Genomic DNA, 26,145 nt, shown 5'->3' on the forward strand with positions numbered 1-26,145 from the left:
GGGGTGTAACATATAGATGGCCGGAAAAGGCTGGAATGGGAAAACTAGGCCTATTTTTTTTACTTTTTGGTCCGGCTGCCTGACGAGCTTTGGCCGATAGGGGGGGCTTGACCAGACCGATGGGGGACTTAACCCCCTTCCCCCTCCCCGCTACTTAATGTGAGAACTTTTGCCTGAGGGTGCTTTTTTCAAAATGGCTGCCAAAGTCCAATAAAATAAAAATAAAAAAATACATGTATGAGTAAAATAAGCACATAAGTTTGACAAACTTTTGAATATGTAGTTAGAGTAGAAAGAATAAAGAAAAGAAAAAGAAAAGAAAAAGAAAAGGAAAAGAAAGAAAAAGAAAGAAAAAGGAAAGGAAGAAGGAAACAGAAAAGGTACTAACACCATAGAAATGAAAAGAAAAAGAAAAGAAAGTCAAAGAAAGAAAAGAAGGTAAAGGAAAGAAACAAAAGAAACAAAAGAAACAAAGAAAGAAAGAAAACGAAAGAAAAGATAAGAATACGAAAGAAAAGAAAAGAAAAATGAAAAGACCGAATAAAAGAAAGAAAAGAAAAAAAAATGAAAGGAAAGGAAGGAAAAAATAGAAAGACTATGGAAACAGTAGAAAAAAACGAAAGGAAAAGTAGTCGATGACAAATAAAAAGAAAGAATAGGAATGATAGAAAAAAAAAACAAAGAAAAAAAAAAAAAAAACTAAAAAAAAAAAAAAAAAAAAAAAAAAAAAAAACTAAAAGAGAAAGAAAATGAAAGGAAAGAAAAGAAAAAGAAATAGAAGAAAGAAAAGAAATGAAAGGTAAGAAAGGAAAAAAAGTACAGTGTATGGAAACAACAGAAAGAAAACGAAAGGATGACAAATAAAAAGAAAGACAAGGAAAGAAATGAAAAGAAAGCAAAGGAAAGGAAAGAGGGACAAGAAAGAAAGAAAAAGAAAGAAAAGAAAGGAAAGAAAGGGAAAATGAAATGAAACAAAGAATAAAAGGGAATAAGGAAAAGAAGTAAAGAATTAAAGATTGAATTCGTAGAAAATAATTGGTAGATAATATTGAAGAAAAAAAAAGCTCAGCCTAATTGGACGGAAAAGAAAAAGAAAGGAATGGTAAGTATATATCTAAGGAAAGGACAACCACATGATTCTCTTTAAATGGTTAAATTTGTTTTAATATTTCAAAATAATGGCTATTTTTTCCTAAATTAAGATATATTCACAACATAATATAATATAATACAATATAATTTAATATAATATAATATAAGAATATCATGAGATGTAATATGCCAACTAGAATTCCTAGTCAATGGCTGCCAATAACTGATATTTTCAGTGGCTAAATTTATTATTATTATAAGAGTAAAGTATAACTAGCTGAAGTTATTAATGTTAAGATGTTGGAAGGCAATTGAGGGCGCTTTTTAAAATGGCTGCCAAAATTAAAGAACTTAATACGCAGCTTCAATAACCTAAATAAATTTGTTTAATTTACAAAACATTAATGTAATAACTGCTGTTGATTTTTTAAACCCAAAATAACATATTTTAGGGTGGTAAGCTACCTTACTTTTGTAAATGTAAGTAAAATGCTCCCTTATATTAGCCCTTTTCTGTTTTGAATAATGAAATATATCACCAAAATCCGAAAAATATTCCAGCTTCCTACAAATATTTTAAAAATTGGATCCCTAAAACCAGATTTGAGTGCCATGGTAGGAAACTTAGAAATGCCAATCAACTGTCTCTCAGTAGTCATAGAACCAAAAGATATTTTAATAGCCCATTGCAATATATGACCAGACTTTGGAATGAGAGAAAGGCCTAAAAATTTTTTTAAAGATATTATCTCCTTTTTAATTAATTTTAGGTAATGTATCGTAATTAATAATGTAGCTAGTTTGTGTTTTATACACCATTTTGCATGTCTCATCAGTTTATGTATTTGTTGTCGTGTATAGATTTTTAAAATATTTTTAACATTTTAAGTGCCTGAGGTTTATGGTTTTAATGTCTGTTCCAAGTTTTTCTCTTGCCTTTTATAATGTCTCTTTTTTTGAATTTGTAAAATTGTTACAATTCAGTCTTTAATACTGCAATTACAATTATTTTTGAATAAAATACCTTTATGAATGAATGAATGAAAATATACGGTTGTTTTTCATTATTTTTGTGCACTACACAAGGTATTCCAGGAGCACACAAAATTAAACAACTACCCTAATTAATTAATTAATTAATTAATTAATTAATTACGGCAATAATTAATTTATTATGAATTTGCTCTTAAGTACTCAAGGGTCTGCAAACATGGTGGTAACAATTATATGTCTGTGATCTTGTTGCCTCTATTTTAAACTTTTCACATCTTGCTTGATTTACCTTTCCCCCTGCAGCAGTCTTCAAGTTCCTCAGACTACTCTTGTGACAGAACATCTAAAACATTAAAGTTGCAGAAAGTGTCAACAAAACTTTGCCTTTGATTACAGAAGCATGACATCCAATAAGGGTTGAAGTTAATGTCATTTAATTTGAATAACTTTCTGTATTTGCCAATGTTTGTGTCTAGAATGACCCTCTCTCCATTGTCATAAAATAAGATACACTGTAGCAATGATTACAATATCGATGTCTCCAGAATGAAACGGTTGATACTGTGTTTGAGGCACGTTGTGGCAAAATGGCTAAGTTGTAGCAAAAATTGAAATTCAAGTTATTAGTATATTCAGATACATGAGTATGTGATCTTTAAAATGAGGGATCATTCATTGAAATTGGACATTTCAAGCCTAAATTATTGGAAAGTGAAATTACAGCACTCTTAGAGTCAAGATAAACATGATTTTGAGTAATTGCTTTCCAAAGTTATTTGTGAATACATTGTTTAATAGAATTAACTATATAAATAACATTAAATAAAAAATTTGTTGATCACTTCCAGAACTAATACTTTGGGACATGATTAATAAGACATAATAAACTGTTGATCTATAGTGAAAAAAAAAATTGGATTTTTAGGCAATTTTTTGAGCTACCATATTTTATAGCTCCTTTACTCAATACTGGTCTGTGCGACAACTTAACCATTTTGCCACGACATGCCTCATTTATGCATTGGTTGTAATGCATGCAGGATGTCTTTTTATTGGCTGCTACGAGGATCTGGAACTAATAGTCCGGGGGCATATGTCGAAAAATGGGCTCCCGTGGGATTTTTGTGATCATTTTAGTTTTTTGGATGGAATATATACTTTGAAGTATGCTGAATCCAATAAAATGAGTCGCCAATTTTTTTACGCACATCTTTATATGCAAATTAGTTAAAATATGCAAATTAGTTCTGAAAATGTAGGGTACTTATATCTTGGTAAGCACTTGTCGTACAAAGTTGCTTTTTGTAACAAAATATTTACAAATGCACATTTATACTCTAACAGAATAATTTCTCAATATCAACCAGAAACTGTTTTATTGACCTTTGACCTATCTTTGCAGTATATAGGCCTATTATAGTTGTATATATACCTAATGATGACTGTTCACTGAAATCATGAAATCCCAGTTTGCCAAAACTCAGTTTTCCAAAACTCAGTCCAAATCTTTGTGTTACAAAAGTACAGCATACTATGCATTTGAATAATGATGGGTGGTTCAGGAAGGAGCATCATTTGTGTACAAATTAAAAGGCAAAATATTGGAAGACAACAAAGCTGTAGAAAAACACACTTGAAAGCATAAGTTAAAATTAGAGATAAAATGAAATGAATGCAGGATAAGCATCGTATCCTTCTAAAATACTCCCCCTGCAAACCCTATCAGGATTGTTGTGCCAGGTCCCTGACAACCGAGAGTCTGCCCCTTGAGTCAGACCCCCTGTCTACAAATTTCTGGAGCCACAATTGGCATGTGTGTATAATTGTAGATTATTATTAATTTGTTTATTTCCTTTATTATTATCTTAGTTAAAATTTATGTATTTATCGTATGTATTCTAATAAAATGTTTTATCTGTGAGGCCTATTAACACTTTGACCAAAGACGGAAATATCCATCTTTTGAGTATTATTATACAATCTGAAGGATATGGAAGTTGTGGACCTGTGGTAGAAATTTCTGAAATAAATTCGTTTTGGGCCGTACATTTTTTCACTTTTGAAACCCCACCCCCCAGCATGCTTAGCATGACGTGTTTGCTTACGCTTCTCCTGTATATGAATAATGCGACAAGAAAGTGAATCGCACTCGCCTGTTTTCAGAAGAGGAGGTCATTTCAGAAATCTTCGTGGATTCGGACTCCAAAAATGATTTTTTAGTATGCAACGATGTATGTACATGTCTTATTGTGTTTTTATTTTCTTGTACATTTACCAAAAAACGAGATAAAACAAGAGTTTTGATTGATATTTGTTGAGGCTGTCCATCAACAATAAAGTGTGCACAACAGTCAGGCGTGGTGGCCGATGCGTTATGTTAGCTAGGCCTAGGCCTAGCTTTCTTTGTTAATTTAGCCCATTCTTAGCCCAGGCCTTGCATATGTCTAAAGTAATGCAATATTTTATGTAATATATTAAGTACAGATTTACAGAAATATATAAAAGTACAGACTGCATTAGTGAAGTTGGCAGGCCTAGACCTAAATAGTAGCGTGAATGACGCGTCTATGTAGGCCTAGCAATGAAAATATGCAATATTCACACTTTTCAGTTGTTGTGGGGGGCACCAACCCTACCCCAGGGATCAGTGGTGGGTATGTGTACAAGGTCGTGTGCAATTACACCAGTGTTTTTATATTTCATTTTTATCAATATGTATATATCTAACAAAGCAATGAAAATAGGCAATATTTACACTTTTAGTTTGGAGAGTGGGGGGTAGCCAGGGGCTCAGTGGACCTCATCCGTGTGTGGGATTTATAATTATATTATGTTAGATTCATGTATGTATAAATAACTAATACAATCAAGGGAAAAAAGTTTGATTATTGTGTTTAGTTGTTGGTTTTTAGTGTTTAGGAGTTGTGAAACTAAAAATGCTGTTTTCTCCGCTTTATTGCAAACAGTTATGTGTTTACTATTCAAATTTGTGTTGCAATAGTTCATTGTATGAATAAAATTTATGATATCATTTGAAAGCTCATGAATTACTCTTTATTTTGGTGTAAAGAACAAAGAACATTCCATATTTGTATATACTGTACATGTGTTCTATATGTGAAATGGAAACTTGGTCATATAGGCTAAAATGTCTGGCAGAGAGCATTGCTATCACTAAAATGGCCTGGCAGTCAAAGTGTTAAATTGATTTTTATTTGCTGATAGCCAATTGATTTACAAATTAAAACAAAAAGAATCATTTAACTACAATAAGCCGCTATATTTTATTTATTTTTTTTTCGATAAAGCGAGTTTCAGCGCAAACTGGGTTTCAACAGACTGGGATTTCTAGTTTTTGATTCAGCAAACTGGCATTCGGCAAACTGTGTTTTGGCAAAGTGAACTCGGCAATCTGGGGTTCTACAATCTGGCCTAGAACCACCAAGAAGCTGCCGACACGAAAGTCTTCCTGCATGCAAAGCATGCTTTAACGAATATCAACCAAAGCATAGCATTCATCTGTACCCTTTTTTTGAGACATTGAAATTAAAGACGATTACATCCCGGCTTTCTTTCGTAAAGGAAAACGTAGCTTCTGTAATCATAAACTAACCCCGGTATTCTTAAAACAAACTTTAGTCGTAGTTCGAGCTAACTTAAAAATTACGTCATTTTGTATTCTTAAAAAGAACTTCGACTAGCACTACGACTAAATGACGTGAACCTCGACTAAAATGATACCTCCGCAGGCCGATTTTTTAGTCAGCCTAGGGTCAGGCTAAATCGCCGACTTGAAATATTTGCCCCACTAAAAACGTGTTTTTTGTAACTCACGATAAAATGAAACGAATAAAAAGGATTGTATACGCAGGTTTGATATATTTTCGGTGTGTTAAACAAAAGAGACATCAAGTTTAGCTTCCAGAAGGAGAAATTAACATGTTTTGCTAGCCACATGCGATAGTTGCTGATTTGCACGAAATCCCCTCGCGTTGTGATCACATAGCTTCACAATAACAACAACAAAGATGGAGCCACCCTCGCTTGGGCTCAACTATAATAGTTCTCCAAAGAAAGCAAATTTTCAGTGTCTGTTCAAATTCTCTATTGTAATATGTTAACAACTAATATAGTAATTATTTTAGAAAATTAATTAATGGAATGATGGTCTATTATGAATTATGAGGAAATACGTTTTTGAACCACAGACGGCAGCCTAATATTCATCCGCGTTACCGGATCTCTAAAATTTTGTCTGCTATTAAAGTTATCCCTTTTCATTGGTTAGTTTGATAGTTGCTGCTTGCCAGTCGTCTTCAGTTAAACTAAAACTAGGACTTGATTTAGTCGTAGTTAAAACTTCGACTACATTGTTTGTGAATACAAATTGAAGTTAAAGATGCAACTAGCACTAAATGAAGTTCTAGTTCGAAGTTCGACTAAAGTTTGTTTTAAGAATATGGGCATACGTTTGTTGAAACTTTCAGCAACTTCTGAGTTTTAGATGTTCTGTCACAAAAGTTGTCTGAAGAACAAGAGTATGTCTCACTGCTGCTTGGAGTTAAGAGGAAAAGTGTATATCAAGCAAGTCACATGTTCAATAGAAAGTATTCCAGCTCTGACAAGACCACTGACATATCATTGATGCCACCTTGTTAGCAGAATCCTGAGCTTCAGATACTTAACAAACTTAATCGTTAAAGAATGAAAATAAGCAGACTTTGTCAATAAAAATAGTTGATGGTACAATAAATGCCCATAGAAGTCCAAGAATTTTTCATACGATGAATACGAAGACTTTCAGATTGCAGTGATAAAAGCGATACCTGATGATTATTGCTCAACATAGGGCTTACACAGTTGAACACTACACGAAAAATATGTAGTAGTCTGGAATTTTAGTGCACAAAAATAATGAAAAACAACTGTATATTTGTAAGGAAGCTAGAATATTTTTGGGATTCTGGTGAAATTTTCCATTCTTCAAAACAGAAAAGGGCTCTTATATGGGGGAATATTTATTTACATTTTCAAAAGTAAGGTAGCTTACCACCCAATCAAACAGGTCAAGTCCCCATCGGACAGAACTTGTCAGGTAGTTGGACTAAAAAATATTAAAATAGGCCCACGCCAAGCCAACACATGTCTGTCACAATCAGAGTGTAATTTCTGGACATCCAGAGGTTCCTATTCTTTAAAAAATCTCATTTGGGAGAAATGAAACCCTTCCCACAGCTCTGGCCTACGAGCCCAAGTCCCCCTGTAGAACAGTTCAGCCTCCACCCCCCAGAAAATATATCCTAGAGCGGCCACTGCATGCATCCCTCAACTGAGTTGCTCACACATACATCCCTCTTGAGTGTTTCTCACATAACACACATCCTCCCCAGTGTTCCCTCACATCCTCCCCAGTGTTCCCTCACATAACATACATCTAATATACTCCTCTAGACTAGCTGACATCTCACACACCCTCTTATTTTTGCTGACATGTTATACACTTCTTACCTGACATATTAAGAATGGTGGAAGTCTTTTTCTCAACATTCAGCAAATCATAAGGTGACACAAAGAAAGTTAATCGCATCGGATAACCTAAAAATAGGATAATGAAGAATTAGTTGTTTATTGGATATTTAATTCCTATCAAACTTATGGCCCAGTAAGTATATATCAAATAATATTCAAAATATGAGTGTTGCGTATAGTAAATCATTTTTAAAGTAAGATTGCTGCATAGCACCATAAACACAATATAAATAATAATATGTCGTTCTTATATAGCGCTTCATGCCTTTACAAGGCCTCTAAGCGCTTCACATTACTACCCCGGTCATTGGATCAAACACATATGGAAATTAAAATTTAAAAAAAATTTAAAAAAAAAAAATTAAAATTAAATTAGTAAATGAAATTATATTATCATTCCATAAATTGCAGTAATCAACGCAGGTTGTGTTGGAACCTACCAGGTACCCACTTGTACTCCTGGGTGGAGAGAGGCAACCGTAGATAAAGTGCCTTGCCCAAGGACACAAGCGATTTGCACAGCCAGAGTTTCGAACCCCCGACCTCAAGGTTGGGAGTCCAAGCCACAACCGGTGCACCAACCGCTCCTACAAACCAACCGCTCCTACATAAATATGAAAAATATATGAATAATAACAATGTGCTCTGACGGGAACATAAAATGGAATCGTATATATAATAATGTTCCTATCTGAGCACTGTTATTATTTATCTGTTTATATTTTCTTTATGGTGCTACGTAGCAATCCTAATATGATAATTTACTATGATTTCCCAGCTGCAACCAATAAGCTTATCTAGCTTAACAATAATTCAGTTGTATAAAAGAGTGTCTGGGGGATAAAATTTACGACTACACCGTATAGCAGTGGTTCCCAAGCCGGGGTTCCCTGAAAAACAATTGGGAGTCTGCCAAGTCAAAAGGGTCCATAGGGGTCTGCGAAAAATTGGGGATTCGCGATAAATTTTTCATGGTTCCATTACTTTTCTTGTTCTATCAAATAATCTTATTGGTGGAATATCAACCATCAATCACCCTAAATTTTACAAAATTAAAAATATGTGGGATAAAAGAAAATTGTCTTCAAATTTCAAGTCTGACATTGCTATTTCCGACCACCAATAAATTCTGTAACTTAGCCCCATCCATGGTAGGGCTGAGGTGGTTTCTATTTTCAATTCCAAGATCCGACACTGTTTAATGCTATACTTTCTTGGAAAATCATCTTTTATCTATAATCTTATTGTAGGAATATTGACAATTGAGTAATCCTGAATAACATGGGGGTCTGTATAATCTATCATCCTGGTATTCAACCTCCACCCCTAGGCCAACTGTGGGTTTGATCTGGCCTGTGTAACATTTCTTTAAAATAAATTATTTTTTCGGCTGATTTTCAGAAACATGACCACCTACTCTGGCATGTAAACAAGTAGCCCATTGCGATGCGATGTCTAACCATTGGCGGCACCATCGGCGGGTTTGAGAACAGGCTCGGGGGAATGTCATTCTGTTGAAAACACTGCTTTGCGAAACATATTTTTACAATCTGAAAGTTCCCAATTTCTGGAATCTAAAAGTGTTCATAAAATTTGCTCTCTGGGCCCAGGTAAATGTGGGCCTATCTAGGGTATCATAGTATGTGAGTGGATTTTTGCTTGGATAGTTTTAACCGGTAGGGAGAGAAGCTGTGCTTTGTTTTTAAACTCTCGCCCATCCCCTCATTTTAACAAAACAAGGCCTACTACTTCATACAGTCCCTGGGGCTGACTTTGAACTAATGGAAGTGCACAATCATGTCAGCCCAAAGCTGATCTCAACAGATTATAACTGGCCATTAGTTTAAAGTTGTATTGTCCCTTAGTCGAAATCGAAAAAAAAATAAAAATTTTCAAATTAAATTGGCCATTTTGGATCAACACAATAGTTATTCACTTTGAATTAAAAATTTTATCGAAAAAAATGAATTTACTATAGTTATGCCACGTTTTACAAAACAGGAAATGGAAGGCGCTGTCCAGTGTTTCCGGTTTTAGCTAATAAATATGCATAATTGATGCTTAGCATATGACCCTTGACCCTTGAAAATGGAACTATAATTGACCTTTAACCACACACATTGACCTCTGACCTCCAAGGTGACCTTAGCACCATTTTAAGATTTGAAAGCCAAACCTAAATAATTTGGAAATCAAATATGAATTTCTGGATATTAACAGTACAATACACGGGAATTTTATAAGCGAACTAAGCTTCATTTTTTATTAACCTCAAATGTTGAACTTTGACCTCGGAGATTACCTCTGAGATGACCTCTGGATAATTAATTGTAGTTTTATTGTCCATCAGTCAATCCAGCATAATCATTAAGTCCTTTTATAAGGCACTATGACGAATTTACAAAAAAAGCGGTTGTTGACAAAAAAATTGGCGGCCATCTTGAATTTGAAGGTCAAAACTAAATCGAATCATCGATCCGACATCAAATATGGATTCCTGGACACCGAAAACCCTCAAGTTTTGCACTTAAGCAGCCATGTAGGCCAAAACACTGAAATAATAAATTTCAAAATGGCAGAAGGCGGCCATTTTGGATTTAGGGCTCTCACAGGTTATGCCCACACTTTCGCAAGGGACACCCAAGCTATTTTTATTATAATACCCTCACAGAAGACAAATCCACTATAAAACTAAGTTAGCCTCTCCACGGTCACAGAATTGCCAGAAATGACCTAACTAATAAAATGAGACTTCCAAAATATGACACATACAAAATGCATTGTCATACTGTTATACTAGAAATTGCAAATGAAGTGCTGCGAAGTACAACTGCATATAAATGTTCTTTGAACAAAATTATTTATGCGAGTCAAGTGAAAATAATAAATAATAAAAATATAACAAACTAGATTTGAACTCGTCACTGAGGACGAGTTTGGTGATCCGCCGTACTTAAACCCTTACGAAGCACGCGCGTTTCTGATTGAAAAGTATTATATTATAAAACATGTTCTATTTAAAAATTAATTTTGAGCATTTTAAAAGAAATTTTACAGGAAAAGAGTAATTTTCAGCATTTTAAGGACTTACGAATTCAGTACGAATACCTTATACGACGTACCAGACGACGGTAATGGCACATAAATTTAAACACGAATTTTGCCTTTACAGTATACGAACTATCGGTCTGATAGTGTCGAAATACAGTCTGCCGCCCTCTATTTTCAATGTGTTTACATCTTTTAAGAAAGAAAGATGAGAAGGCTCCAAAAAAAGCATTCTTTTTTACCATGATGACGTCATCAAAATAAAAAATAAAGGGGGCACATCCGAAAGGGAATTGATTTAACTATAACATACTCACAGGTGGGAGACAATCAATCAAGATAAGCGAGTACGTTCAAACGAGTATAAAAGGTAATAACGTCATATATTAAAATTCAATTTTTTCCTAATTAAAATGGCAATATGATGACGTCACAATGTCCGATCAGCCATTATGAAGTAAAAAATCGTATCTACAACTCATGTGCTTTCAGATTATGTAATAAAAATTGGGGGTCACCTTTCATCCTAAGGAGCTATAACTGATTAAAAATATTTATGGTTTTATGCATATATAAATGTTGACGCACGCGTACGTGCACGATAAAAACCGCGAACGGAAAATTAAGGTACCTAACATTCAACCTTGACCTGAAGCTTATGCTCACCTAATATGATTTAGTAATGTTGAATGGTTAAGATTATATGGGCTCATCAACGTTTTGAAGAAAGAGAAATGAGGGGGTCAGAAAAAACAATTTTTTTGACCATGATGACGTCATCAAAATTGAAAAAGAAGTCAAATATTTGAAAGAGAATTGTCTCAGCTATAACATACTCAAAGTTGGAAGACGATCGATCAAGGATAAGCGAGATACGCTGAAATGTGTATTTTCAAAAATGACGTCATAGCTATAAATCACTTTCTTTGAATTCAGATGCCAATATGATGACGTCACAATGTCCGATCAGCCATTATGATCTATAAAATCATATTTACAACTTATGTGCTTTCAGAATATGTAATAAAAATTGGGGGTCACCTTTCAACCTAAGGAGTTATAACTGATTAAAAATAGGTCTGATTTTAGCATAATTTCACTGTATAGCGGCACAAATACGCGCAAAGATACCTATGTTTGATGCGCACGTACGGTATTGCTATTGGCCAAAAGATGACTGAAAAGAATGCAAATTTGTAAAAACGATGTCAGGAACCCAAAATATGTAAAATAACAAAATTTCTAGCTTTCGTACGTGCTGCGCACGTAAAAATGCGCGCGCGTAGTGGAAAATTTCAAAAAAATTTGAAATGATCAAAATGTCCTAAGACGTACCCTACTTTAGTCAAAAAGTGATTTTGAGCATTTTGAAATTTTGACGCACGCGTGCGCGCGCGTTAATAAGCGCACGCGTAAAATTAGGGTACTGTACATTCAACATTAACCCGAAGTTAATGCTCACTTAATACGATTTCGAAATGGCAATTGGTAGGGCTGATATGATCGATAATGTAAAAACGCAAAATTGCGCGTAGATGACGTCACGCATGACAAAGCGCGTTGAAAAGCTTACCATGACTATTCCAGACCAAGCCAAATATTCGCTGAAAGCGATTTTGCGTAACTCGTGGCATTTTTTGAGATATCGTGCGAACAGAAAAGTGGAGAAAGAAAGAAGAATAAGAAAAACTAGATTTGAACTCGTCACTGAGGACGAGTTCGGTGATCCGCCGTACTTTGACCCTCACGAAGCACGCGCGGTTCTGATTGAAAAGTATTATATGCTAAAACATGCTCTATTTAAAGAGTAATTTTGAGCATTTTAAAAGAAATTTTAAAGGAAAAGAGTAATTTTGAGCATTTTAAGGACTTACGAATGTGTACACATACGTCTTAACGTCCGTGCGCACGGTAGTATTAATACAGTGTCACAATCCCAACACATGTAACCGAAACATAATTTCCAGCTTCAGTACGTGCTGTGGGCGTGGAAATGAGCGTACGGCACGTACATTTTTGAAAATTTTGGAATATTCAAAATGACCTGAAACGTGCTTTAAATTATCTGAAAAGTGATATTAACAATTTTAAAATTTTAACGCACAAATACGAATACATTATACGACGTGCTTGACGACGGTAATGGCACATGAATTTAAACCTTGTCAAGTTTAATTTAAAACCCCATGTTGGTTGGTAATGCCACACAAATTTTGCCTTTACAGTATACGAACTATCGGTCTGATAGTGTCGAAATACAGTCTGCCGCCCTCTATTTTCAATGTGTTTACATCTTTTAAGAAAGAAAGATGAGAAGGCTCCGAAAAAGCATTCTTTTTGACCATGATGACGTCATCAAAATAAAAAATAACGGGACACGTCCGAAAGAGAATTGATTTAGCTATAACATACTCACAGGTGGGAAACAATCAATCAAGATAAGCGAGTACGTTCCAAACGAGTATAAAAAGTAATAACGTCATAAATAAAAATTCAATTTTTTCTTAATTCAAATGGCAATATGATGACGTCACAATGTCCGATCAGCCAATATGATCTCTAAAATCTTATCTACAACTCATGTGCTTTCAGAATATGTAATAAAAATTGGGGGTCACCTTTCATCCTAAGGAGCTATGTTTGATTATAAATAGGCAGAATTATAAGCATAAGTAATATTTGACGCACGCGTACGCGCACATTAAGACGCGCAAACAAAAAAGTAAGATACCTGACATTCAACCTTGACCTGAAGTATAAGCCCATTTAATAATATTCAGAAATGACAAATGGTTAAGATGATATGACGTCATCAACGTATTGAGAAGAGAAATATAATTTTTTTTTGTTTTTTAATTCAGATGGCAATATGATGACGTCACAATGTCCGATCAGCTTTTATGATATATAAAATCATATCTACAGCTCATGTGCTTTCAGAATATGTAATAAAAATTAGGGGTCACCTTTCATCCTAAGGAGCTATAACTGATTAAAAAAAGACCTAATATAAAGCATATTTCAATTTTGACGCACGCGAACGCTCGCGTTATTACGCGCGCACAAAAATATAATGTACATAACATTTAACCATGACCTGAAGTTTATGCCCACTAAATATGATTCAGAAATTACGAATGATTAAGGTGATTATGGGGTCATCAAAGGTTTGACGAAAGAAAGATGAGGGGGGTAAGCAAAACCCTATATTTTGACCATGATGACGTCATCAAAATATAAAAAAGTGTACGTATATGAAAGAGAATTGACTTAGCTATAACATACTCAAAGTTGGAAGAAAATCGACCAAGATTAAGCGAGATACGCTTAAATGCGCATTTTTTTTAAATGACGACATCGATAATATTCAGTTTGTTGTATTCAGATGGCAATATGATGACGTCATAATGTCCGATCAGTCATTATGACCCCTAAAATCATATGTACAACTCATGTGCTTTCAGAATATGTAATAAAAATTGGGGGTCACCTTTCATTCTAAGGAGCTATAATTGATTAAAAATATGCATGTTTTTGGCCTATTTTTGCTATATGTCGAAAAAAACGCGCACATGTGCTTTTATGTTCTATGCGCGTGTACGGCATTGCTATTGACCCTAAATGACCAAAAAAGATTGGAAATTTGTGAATACAGTGTCAGACACCTAAAAAATTTTTAAAAACAATATTTTTAACTTCTGTACGCGACGCGCGCGTAAAAAATGCGCAGGCGGTGCCGAAAATTTTTAAAATGTTGAAATGCTCAAAATGGCTTAAAACGTACTCTAATTTAGTCAAAAATTGATTTCGACCATTTTAAAAGTTTGACGCACACGTACGCTCGCGTTATAAAGCGCAAGCGCAAAATGAGTGTACATTACAATCAACCTTCACTCAAAGTTAATGCTCACGTAATACGGTTTCGAAATGTCAATTGGTTAGGCTGATATAATCAATTGCGTAAAAAGCACAAAAATGTGCGTAGATGATGTCACACATGACTGGTAACCTTGCAAAGCTTATTGTCACTATTCCAGGCCAAGCCAAATGTTTGTTGTAATCGTTTTGTACATAGCTCTCGGCAAATTTGAGATATCGTGCGAACAGTTATTTGTCAGAATGTAGAATAAAAAAAAAAAGATCTCTGACAATAACAAGAGGTGATCTGCACTAGATGCGGATCACCAAAAAGACAAGATCAACGTTTCAACTCCTTCATGGTGTCATTTTCAAGATAAAAAAAAATGACACCATGAAGGAGTCGAAACGTCAATCTTTTCTTTTTAGCGTTATTTTTATGTTAAATATTTATACAAAACGTACTCTTATTAGTAATTTTGTACTTTTTTGGAAAAAAAAAAAATTTTTCTTCAACTGTACTAATAAACACTTCTACAAGAAAGTCAAACTTCAGCAAGAACAATAAAAATATTCACATGTACGGTACATACATATAATTAATAGGCTAGGCATACACCATAATAATTAATTGAATTATAGTAATAAAAACACTAACGTACTTTATAAAAATATAGAAAAGAATAGAATAGAAATCTTTCTTTATTCTGGATACTCAGTCAGTATTAGTACACTGTTCTTCCCTGAGGTCCAGGGTATGATCTTAAACTATTTTAAATTAAAAACAGAATTGATAAAGAAATATATAAGTTTCATAAATATAAGAAGCAGAAAAAAGATTGGTAAATTAAATTAGATTTTTAAAGGATTGTAGGGAAATAGAATGAATATTACTGCGGATATCTGATGATAAATTGTTCCATAAATTAACGGATCGGTATTTAAATGTTCTTTTTCCAAAATCATTCTGCCATTTTGGTGAGATCAAAGTGTTTTTTGATTTGCTTCTTGTATTTATGTTATGATATTCATCGATTAATTCGTAAAAATGTGTTAAGTATGCTGAAACAGTTCCTGATAAGCATTTAAATGTCATTACAAGAATATTATATTCCCATTGTTTGTCCACAAGCTTCCAATTTAGTGATTCCATAAGATCATAAACAGGCGTTGGTTGTATATGTGCAGTATATAATAATTAGTTACTAGCCATATAACAGGCATTGGCCCTTTTTAATATTGTAATTGATAGTATATAGTTTATAGAAAGGCATAGGCCTAAGCCTACCCCTAGAGCGTGAACCGCTTTAGAAAACATCGAAAATGATAGACCTAAAACATTAACATTAACTTAAGTAAAGTTATTAAATAAACATTACAGTCCTAAAATAAGAATTACACCGCAGTTTACTTTACAGTACTGGGAAATTTAGTATTGTTGCCTATTTCGGGATGGATCTGGTGGATTAATTTTAATTTCTTAATCGTTAAATATTTCACTGACTCAGTCGGAACTGAGCCAACAATGGTTTCACTCTACCGTACTGTACACACGTTAGTCTATTATCCGATAGAAGCTGCAAAATGATTACTGTATCCAGTCAGGTATTAAGTTTGTTTTGTTTTTTTGTTTTTTCACTTAAGAAATTTTTTGTTCACTTATGAAATAGGATTACAATTTGAACATGCAATTTAACTTTTATGTCTTGAATATTTAATATTTCACATATTGTCTATGTTTTATCGGGGTTCTTAATGATCAATTCCTGCAGGAACTGGATAGGTCCCCCTTTTTAAAAATGGTAATAAATAAATAATTATAACAATAATAATAATAATGAGAATGATAATAATAATATAGATGGGCATTTAATTTGTGGATGTGAATAATATAAAAACAACAAACAGATTAACATTGCAACTCTGTCCATTTTATTTCTTCCATTTCAAACAAACGACTATATTCCAGGATGGGTTTTTTTTTGTATATTAAATGAAGTAGTGTAATCACTAAAATCGAAAAATTGTTAAGCGAATTTGGCCCTCAGATGGCGTGGGTTTGGCCGTCTTGAAGACTGCCAACTATCTGGCAACCCTGTATAGGCCTAGAAATCGGCGTTCTGCTGAGTGCCCGCTGACAGATGATTGTTTCGGGGTTGGCTACGCCTCGTCAGGGTGGGCCTGGGTCATGTGACAATAAAATAACTGATGTATGGAAATGGTTTGATTTTTGTATTGACCTATAAGGTATGGTCATATTATATACATTATTATTTATGCTAAAATATTGTTTTTAACGCTTTTATGGTGTTTCAATCGTGCCTCGTACATTCTATCGTCTACGGTTGTCATGCCTCCCAGTTGACGCGTGGACACGAGAGTCGATGACTCGCTTGCCTCACAGTTGACGTGTGGACACCAGAGTCGATGTCTCACGTTGGTACCGTGTATGCCAGTCTACAACAAGCGTCGCCTAAATGTAATAATTAGCACGCTGAAATAGGCTAGTAAATAAGTTTAAACTGGGTTCATAAATAATATTGGCCTCAAAATATTGTGGCTGAGACATGGGCTGATTAAACGTAGAAATAGGAAACCTAGAAATATAGTAAAAATGCTGAATAGTAACACTCGAGCGTCGCGACATGCGGACGTTGGTACGTGTACATTAGTCTACAAACGTCGCCTAAAATAATTGATTTTACCCGGCAGAACGAAAGAAGGAAACTCTGCTTTTCAGTCGTCTTATAGGCCCTTGTTTTTTGACAAACAATGACCTTTCAGAGGCCAAATTGCTGTCAAGAATATGAATTGGCTGCTTTGCAGCAATTAGCGAACGTATCATTTAACTAAAGCCTTGTTCGCACACTGGATTTAAAAAATGGTAAATTTAACCAGGGTAACATTAACCAAAGTAATGGGTACATTTCACCATTGTCCGCACTTGGATTATTCACGCGGTTAGTTTTACCATAGTTTTATCAAGATTTAACCTTGTGTATAAAAAATATTATCGAGGGCGCTAGTTTGTGACTTCAACTTCCGGTTTTGTTCGAGCGGTGTCAACATGGAAGAAGTTTTAACGGTGTTGCACGTTCGGATTGGACTTCTTGAACAACGTGGTTAGTTTAACCGAGACCGTGGTAAGTTTTACTGGGCAGGCTGAGGTCGGTAAAATTAACCATTCGGCTTGGTTAATTTAACCCTGAGGGAATTGTAACCAACGTTCGGATTGGATTTTTTTTGGTCAATTTAGCCAGTGACTCGGTTAATTTGACCAAATTAAGTCCAGTGCGATAGGGGCTTAATAGGTTTTGTAGGGACAGGAAATGGCGTATCGTTATTAAAGCTTTGTGATGTAACTTCTCAAGGTAAACAATCGAGCAGTGACAAGCGGCTAAAAACTGGTTATAAAAGTTGCTTTTTTCATTAAATCCCACTTTTTGTCAAGATATGATCTTTCCAATATATAAAGGACCTACGGTTTGAATTCATTGAGGTAGGAGCTTATACCACGCTGAAGGTGATTTTTGGCTGGACTACGCTATAATGTTTTTTGTCAGTACAGTACTACCGTTTTGGCTAGGCTTCCAGGGATAAGGTATGTCCATGGTAATCCCTAGAGTCGAATATATCATATTTTCGACAGAAAAAACATCGAAAAATTCATCAACATTCCATTGTCTTACTCTACGGTTTGTGGATTTTCAAGAGTAGCAGGTATTTTCTATCCTTAGTTATGGCTTTAATATATGTCAAAATAGAAAACCAATAAATAGGGCATGACGTCATATCCAGTTTAGCTTGGGAAAAAAAAACACAAAAAACAGATTTATGGGAAGTAATTTTTGCCTGTTTACTAACTTTTGAAATGCAACACACACACACACACACACACACACACAGGCACACCAGTCGAATGCCAAGGTTCCTACAGTATTGTTAATTAGGAACCAAACAGTAGGCTAGATAATCTGAAAATATTGCAAACAAGGTTTTTCTTTCGTAAATAAACACAACTGATGAGGGAATAAAATTTCAGAAATCACAAGTTGCTCACACGTCCCGTTCAAATACAAATGGAGCCTTGCCTCTTTTTTTTCAAGTCCCATTCGGATTGTCTAGCTTACAGTTAAGGCAGCACTTTAAACACTGACCGTACATTTTGCATATTTATACGGAAGCTTATAGTGACCTTCCAGATGTTCAGATGATGAGATCCAGGATCTTGTCATCTGATCATTTTTTTAAAATAATGTACACATAACGAGATCCAGGATCTCGTCATCTAATCATCTCTTCTAAAGGATCTACACATGAGGAGATCCAGGATCTCGTCATCTAATCATCTCTTCTAAAGGATGTACACATGACGAGATCTAGGATCTCGTCATCAGATCATCTCTTCTAAAGGATGTAGACATGACTAGATCCATAATTTCAACATGTCTACATCATGTAGAACAGATAATGAGATGACGAGATCCTGGATCTTGTCATCTGATCATCTATTTCTACAGGATGTAGACATGACAAGATCCAGGATCTCATCTCTTCTAAAGGATGTACATATGACGAGATCCAGGATCTCGTCATCTAATCATAGCTTCTAAGGCATGTACACATGACGAGATCCAGGATTTCGTCATCTAATCATCTCTTCTAAAGGATGAACATATGACAAGATCCAGGATCTCGTAATCTAATCATCTCTTCTAAAAGATGCAGACGTCACGAGATCCAGGATCTTGTCATCTGATGATCTCTTCTAAAGGATGTAGACATGAAGAAATTAAGGATCTCGTAATCTAATCATCTCTTCTAAAGGATGTAGACATGACGAGGTCTAAGATCTCGTCATCTAATTATCTGTTGTAATAGAATGTAGACATGGTGATATCCAGGATCTCCTCATGTGATCATCTCTTCTGAGGGATGTAGACATGACAAGATCCAGTCTGATCATTTCTTCTAAGGGATGTAGACATGATGAGATCAAGGATCTCGTCATCTGATCATCTCTTCTAAAGGATTTAGACATGACGAGATCTAGCATCCCGTCATGTGATTATCTCTTCTGAAAAATGTAGACATAAGGAGATCCAGAATCGCAACATTTGGTCTCCTTTCCTACAGGATGTAGACATGACGATATAATTATCTAGACATCTGGAAGGTCACTTTAACCTTCCGTATATTTAAGCTAATTTGCATATGAAATTTTGAAATTTCATCTCATCATGTGTTCATTTATAAAAAAAGAAAACCCCTCTTATTTGCAGAATATTCAGATTGTCTTGCCTACTGTTGAAAGTATTTTAAAAAGAGCTGTTGCCTCTATTTCGTGAAATATTTACAATAATTTACATATAAACAAGACGTGACCATGGTGGATTTCTGAAACTTTATCCACCAATCATATGTTCATATATAAAAGAACTCTTGTTTGTGTGTTCAGATTGTCTAGCTTACCGTTTAAGGTGGCTCTTCAAAATTTAAAAGGGGCGTGACTATTTTTTGGCATAATTAGGCTAATTTGCATATGTACACGCCATGTGACGATGGTGTGATTTCTGCAGTTTTATCCCCATTATCACATATGTTCATTTATAAAAGATGTTCAGATTGTCTAGCCTACTGTTAAAGTAGTGCTTCCAATCAAAAAGAGGGCTGGCCCTAATTTTGCATATTTAAGCTAATTTCCCATATGAATGCAACTTGTGATATATATATATACAGTATATAGCGGCATAAGGAAATTAAGAGGTATTAGTTTCCAGGCCGGGAGGGGGTTTGTAAGGTCATTTGGTCACTAGTAGTAGTTTCCTCTACCACTACACAACAGAGGTAGATGCAGATTTTTTTCCCAGAGTAACGCGAGGGAGAGCTTGGGGTAAGCGAGGGTGGCTTTCCAAACCTCGCTCAAACCCCCTCTCCCACCCGCAATCCGGATCCACCACTATGCTTTTAAAATAGTCCAACTGTGCCACATTTCCCTAACTAAGCCTAGGTAAGCCTACTGTATTCTTCCTGTGCATCTAAACTAGCATAGCCCTAGATATGCTCCTCCTAGGCCTACATTGACCAGATCATCATTGCCATAAAATTACTGATATAATAGTGCAGCGTTGACATACCTCATTGCTGGCTGTCTTACAGCATAGGCCTAGCTAGCTAGCAAACCAACTGAAGTCCTATCTTATTCACGCTAAAAAGACTATGACATTCAGTATTTTTACCTCACTGATGTCACATACCTCTGTACGCCGGTAAGGTATTAACAATTACTTTATTAATCCCCTTTCTATGGAATGAAAACTAGCTCACTAAATCTGCAAAATAATACTAAATTTCTCTGTTTTCATTATTTTGTAGAAACAGTAAGAGCATAAAAACATATTTTTTAAATGTTGAGGGTATTAGACCAATACCTTAATACTGAAACCTCCTCTACTATGCCACTGATATATATGTATATATGTATACATTAAAATGTGAGGATAATGATTTCTTACCTCCAATCCTTGGTGTCACAAATCCAGCCAAGCCACTCAAAATTAGAATTAGTACATTTGTAGTATTTAAACTAAAAAAAAAGATAAAAAATGAAAAATGTTTAATATCAAAACATTTATTTTTTCAAAAATTGTATAAATAACCCACTGTAGAATAGTGTAAAAATTTATAGTAACAGCAACAAGTCATTTGAAGGGAACGGTTTCTCAGCAATGAACAATTTTAGTATCAGCAAATAGCATACAGTAATTGAAAAAACAGCTTCAAACTTCAATGTACATAAAAGAGATAAAGTTTTAGTTGTGATGACAGCATATAAAAATGAGAGATATATAGCATATAAATTACAGAACACGGTTCAAACTTGGGGGGGGGGGGGTCAAAATATTTTCATAAAACCCCAAAAAGAAAGGGAAGTCTGGTGGACCTCCTCTGGGAAAATTTTGATTCTTAGATGGTAGCAAATATGCTTTACTAAATTCTGAGTTCTATTTGAATGACTCAAGTTCTTCAAAATTCTAGAATTCCTCCCATATGAAATGGTCAGGTAAATTTTCTCATCCTTATTACAGTAAATAGCCTATTATGTGTGTTGCATATATTTTTTAATGATATTGACAAAATATGGTGTAGAAAAAGAGGTGTAGAAGCCGGCGAGCTGACTTGCGTTTGTAAAGAAATATTTGGGAAATACCCTACAAAGTTTCAAAACACGATCGCACGAAATCCAAGAAAAATAACAGAGTAATTTATTTTTTATGTTATTATGCTATGAAAGTGCTTTATATTTTCGCTGCAAAAATTAATTTTAGCGACAAAAAGTAATCAAAATCTACCAGACCTTGCATTAATCTAAAGCTATATCATATTTACATTTGATAAAACAATGTTTATTAATTGAATTTGCATGGATTTTATGCAACTACATTTTTGTATGTCAATATTCGGTGGGAACCCCCTAAGGGGAAAAGAAAGGCTAAACCATTGTCTCTATCCAGTGAAGCATTCTCCTACAATATGCGTATAATCCACTGATCTTCACTATATGATAAAATAATATTTATACCCCCGCTGGAAAAATGGACAGTTCTAAATGCCCAATGCTTCACACAGATGCTCCGTGTGACGCTTGAGCGAGAGAGCTGTCATGTTCGTATTGAAAGAAGGGACCCCAGTTCAATCAGTTAATTAATAACTAATTTCAATTTTCAATTTCATTCAAAATACATCTCCTAGAAAGAGAACAAAAATACAAAACAAAATACAGAATAGCCAGAATACAGAATACAGAATAGCCCTCTGCGAGGGCTAAGGTTCCTATGCAGCCATTCGTGAAATATTGCACTACTGTATTTGCGGTGATGTAAACATGGCAACTAAAGAAACCAGGGAGACCTCAAGTGTTAATCTGGCAGTTTCATTTTTATTGTTAAGCCTTTAGCATAATGCGCTATTTAAGCCAAAATTATTATTATTATTATTATTATTATTATATGAACAATTTTAGTATCAGCAAATAGCATACAGTAATTGAAAAAACAGCTTCAAACTTCAATGTACATAAAAGAGATAAAGTTTTAGTTGTGATGACAGCATATAAAAATGAGAGATATATAGCATATAAATTACAGAACACGGTTCAAACTTGGGGGGGGGGGGTCAAAATATTTTCATAAAACCCCAAAAAGAAAGAAAGTCTGGTGGACCTCCTCTGGGAAAATTTTGATTCTTAGATGGTAGCAAATATGCTTTACTAAATTCTGAGTTCTATTTGAATGACTCAAGTTCTTCAAAATTCTAGAATTCCTCCCATATGAAATGGTCAGGTAAATTTTCTCATCCTTATTACAGTAAATAACCTATTATGTGTGTTGCATATATTTTTTAATGATATTGACAAAATATGGTGTAGAAAAAGAGGTGTAGAAGCCGGCGAGCTGACTTGCGTTTGTAAAAAAATATTTGGGAAATACCCTACAAAGTTTCAAAACACGATCGCACGAAATCCAAGGAAAATAACAGAGTAATTTATTTTTTATGTTATTATGCTATGAAAGTGCTTTATATTTTCGCTGCAAAAATTAATTTTAGCGACAAAAAGTAATCAAAATCTACCAGACCTTGCATTAATCTAAAGCTATATCATATTTACATTTGATAAAACAATGTTTATTAATTGAATTTGCATGGATTTTATGCAACTACATTTTTGTATGTAAATATTCGGTGGGAACCCCCTAAGGGGAAAAGAAAGGCTAAACCATTGTCTCTATCCAGTGAAGCATTCTCCTACAATATGCGTATAATCCACTGATCTTCACTATATGATAAAATAATATTTATACCCCCGCTGGAAAAATGGACAGTTCTAAATGCCCAATGCTTCACACAGATGCTCCGTGTGACGCTTGAGCGAGAGAGCTGTCATGTTCGTATTGAAAGAAGGGACCCCAGTTCAATCAGTTAATTAATAACTAATTTCAATTTTCAATTTCATTCAAAATACATCTCCTAGAAAGAGAACAAAAATACAAAACAAAATACAGAATAGCCAGAATACAGAATACAGAATAGCCCTCTGCGAGGGCTAAGGTTCCTATGCAGCCATTCGTGAAATATTGCACTACTGTATTTGCGGTGATGTAAACATGGCAACTAAAGAAACCAGAGAGACCTCAAGTGTTAATCCGGCAGTTTCATTTTTATTGTTAAGCGCATCAAGGCTTTAGCATAATGCGCTATTTAAGCCAAAATTATTATTATTATTATTATTATTATTATTATCATTATTATTAATATTATTATTATTATTATTTTATAATTAATCCTGGCATCAGGTAATTTTTTTTTGTTCTGCTTGTTTAGTGCCTATGATAAAAGGGTGTAATAGCTGTGGCGGCTGTAGGATATATTTTCTGGGGGCCAAGCTGTCCGAAAGGGGGAACTAGAGCTCGTGGACCAGAACTTGTTGAAGATTTTGTGAAGGTGTTCCCCTTCTAAATGAGATTTTTTTAAGAATAGGAACCTCTGGATGGCCAGAAATGACACTCAGAGTGTGACAGACATGTGTTGGCTTGGCATGGGCCTAATCTTATATTTTTTTTCGTCCAACTGCCCAACGAGTTCTGTTTAATTTTGGGGGGGGGGGTGGCTTGACTTGTCCGGTGGGCCCTACATTAACTATGGGTCGGAGCCAACAATGGTTTCACTATACCGTACTGTAAAAGGATTATCATGTCAAGTATCAAGTTTGTTATTATCAAACCACAACACAATTCTATTCTGTGTCTGTAAAACCTTATCCAAACCACAGTATCAGGTATAAAATTGATGGCACACGAAATTGTACCTTGTCAAGTGTAATTTGAATTCAGATGGCAATATGATGACGTCACAATGTCTGATCAGCCATAATGATCTATAAAATCATATCTACAACTCATGTGCAAGTTTATGTAATAAAAATTGGGGGGTCACCTTTCATCCTAAGGACCTATAACTGATTAAAAAAAGGAATAATTTCGATGCATATATATAATTGACATACGCGTACGCGCACGTTAAGACGTGCGAACGGAAAATTAAGGTACCTGACATTCAACATTGACCTAAAGTGTATGCCCTTTTAATATGATTCATCAAAGTTTTGAGGAAAGAAAGATGAAGGGGACAGAAAAAACATTTATTTTGACCATGATGACGTCATCAAAATGTAAGAAGTCACATATATGAAGGAGAATTGTCTCAGCTATAACATACTCAAAGTTGGGAGATGATCGATCAAGGATAAGTGAGATACGCTCAAATGCGTATTTTCAAAAATGACGTCATAGATAAAATTCAGTTCTTTGAATTCAGATGGCAATATGATGATGTCACAATGTCCGATCAGCCATTATGATCTATAAAATCATATTTACAACTCACGTGCTTTCAGAAAATGTAATACAAATTTGGGCTCACCTTTCATCCTAAGGAGCTATAACTGATTAAAAATAGGCCTGATTTTAGCATAATTTTACTGTATATCGTCACAAACGCAAGCAAAGTTCACTATGTTTGATGCATGTGTACGGCATTGTTATTGGCCAATAGATAATTTAAAAAATTGGAAATGTCTGTCAGGAACCCAAAATATGTAAAAAAAATGTAATTTATAGCTTCCGTTCGTGCTGCGTGCGTTAAAATGCTTGCGCGTAGTGGAAAATTTCAAAAAAATTAAATATGCTCAAAATGGCATGAAACATGCTCTAATTAACTCAAAAAGTGATTTTGAGCATTTTGAAAATTTAACGCAGACATGCGCGCTCGTTATGAAGTGCACACGTACAATTAAGGTACATTACATTCAACATTAACCTGAAGTTAATGCTCACTCAATTTCAAAATGACCGATAATGTAAAAACGCAAAATTGCACGTAGATGACGTCACGCATCCCCGAGCGCATTGAAAAGCTTAATGACTTTTCCAGGCCAAGCCAAATGTTTGCTGAAGTGGACATGTGCGTAGCTCTCGGCAATTTTGAGATATCTTGCGAACAGAAAAGGGGAGAAAGAAAGAATAAGAAAAAAAAAAGATGATGATTCTGACAATAACAAGAGGGGATCCACCAACAAACAATGCTGTCCATGTATAGTCTGGTTGTAAAACTGCTGAAATGAACTTTAGCAAGAAAAAAGTAAAGGAAAATTAATTTTTGGTTTTTCTGAATCAGCATAGCCTATAGTGTCTCAGAAAAAAAATCCCCATGCCTAAGGCTTGGGCAATTTTTTTTACAGCACTTTGAAATTTTGACCTAAAATACCATATTTTAAACTATTTAAGATGGGGGTAGGGGAAAGAAATTTATGTTTTTGGTCACTTTTACATATACTGTGGATATGAAATGTAACAACAACTTGGCTAAATAGTTACTCTTCACTCTCATTAAAAAAATTGATCGGAATGATGACGTCATCATGATAAATTCCAAGATGGCGTCCATTAAGGTTGTAAAAACTATTTTTTTAATGTAAAAATTATTTTATTGTTATCAAAGTACAATATAATCCCAATACAATATTATACATACAGGAATAAAAAAAAACATATATATATATATATATAT

At 34.6% G+C, this 26,145-nt stretch overlaps 1 protein-coding gene across 1 annotated transcript in view; it reads right to left on the reverse strand.

The window, feature by feature from the left end:
* Positions 1 to 26,145, reverse strand: part of LOC117119471 (mediator of RNA polymerase II transcription subunit 1-like) — a gene marked incomplete at its 5' end in the record, with an annotated part of 111,568 nt that overhangs the window by 56,557 nt on the left and 28,866 nt on the right. Inside the window, 2 exon segments of the mRNA XM_033264307.1 lie at positions 7,594 to 7,680; positions 21,036 to 21,106. Of these exon segments, the coding sequence (XP_033120198.1) occupies positions 7,594 to 7,680; positions 21,036 to 21,106 (158 nt within the window).

This window comes from Anneissia japonica, unplaced genomic scaffold, assembly GCF_011630105.1.
Source record: "Anneissia japonica isolate Jap-2015-1 unplaced genomic scaffold, ASM1163010v1 scaffold654_len163719_cov168, whole genome shotgun sequence".
NCBI classification, from domain to species: domain Eukaryota; kingdom Metazoa; phylum Echinodermata; class Crinoidea; order Comatulida; family Comatulidae; genus Anneissia; species Anneissia japonica.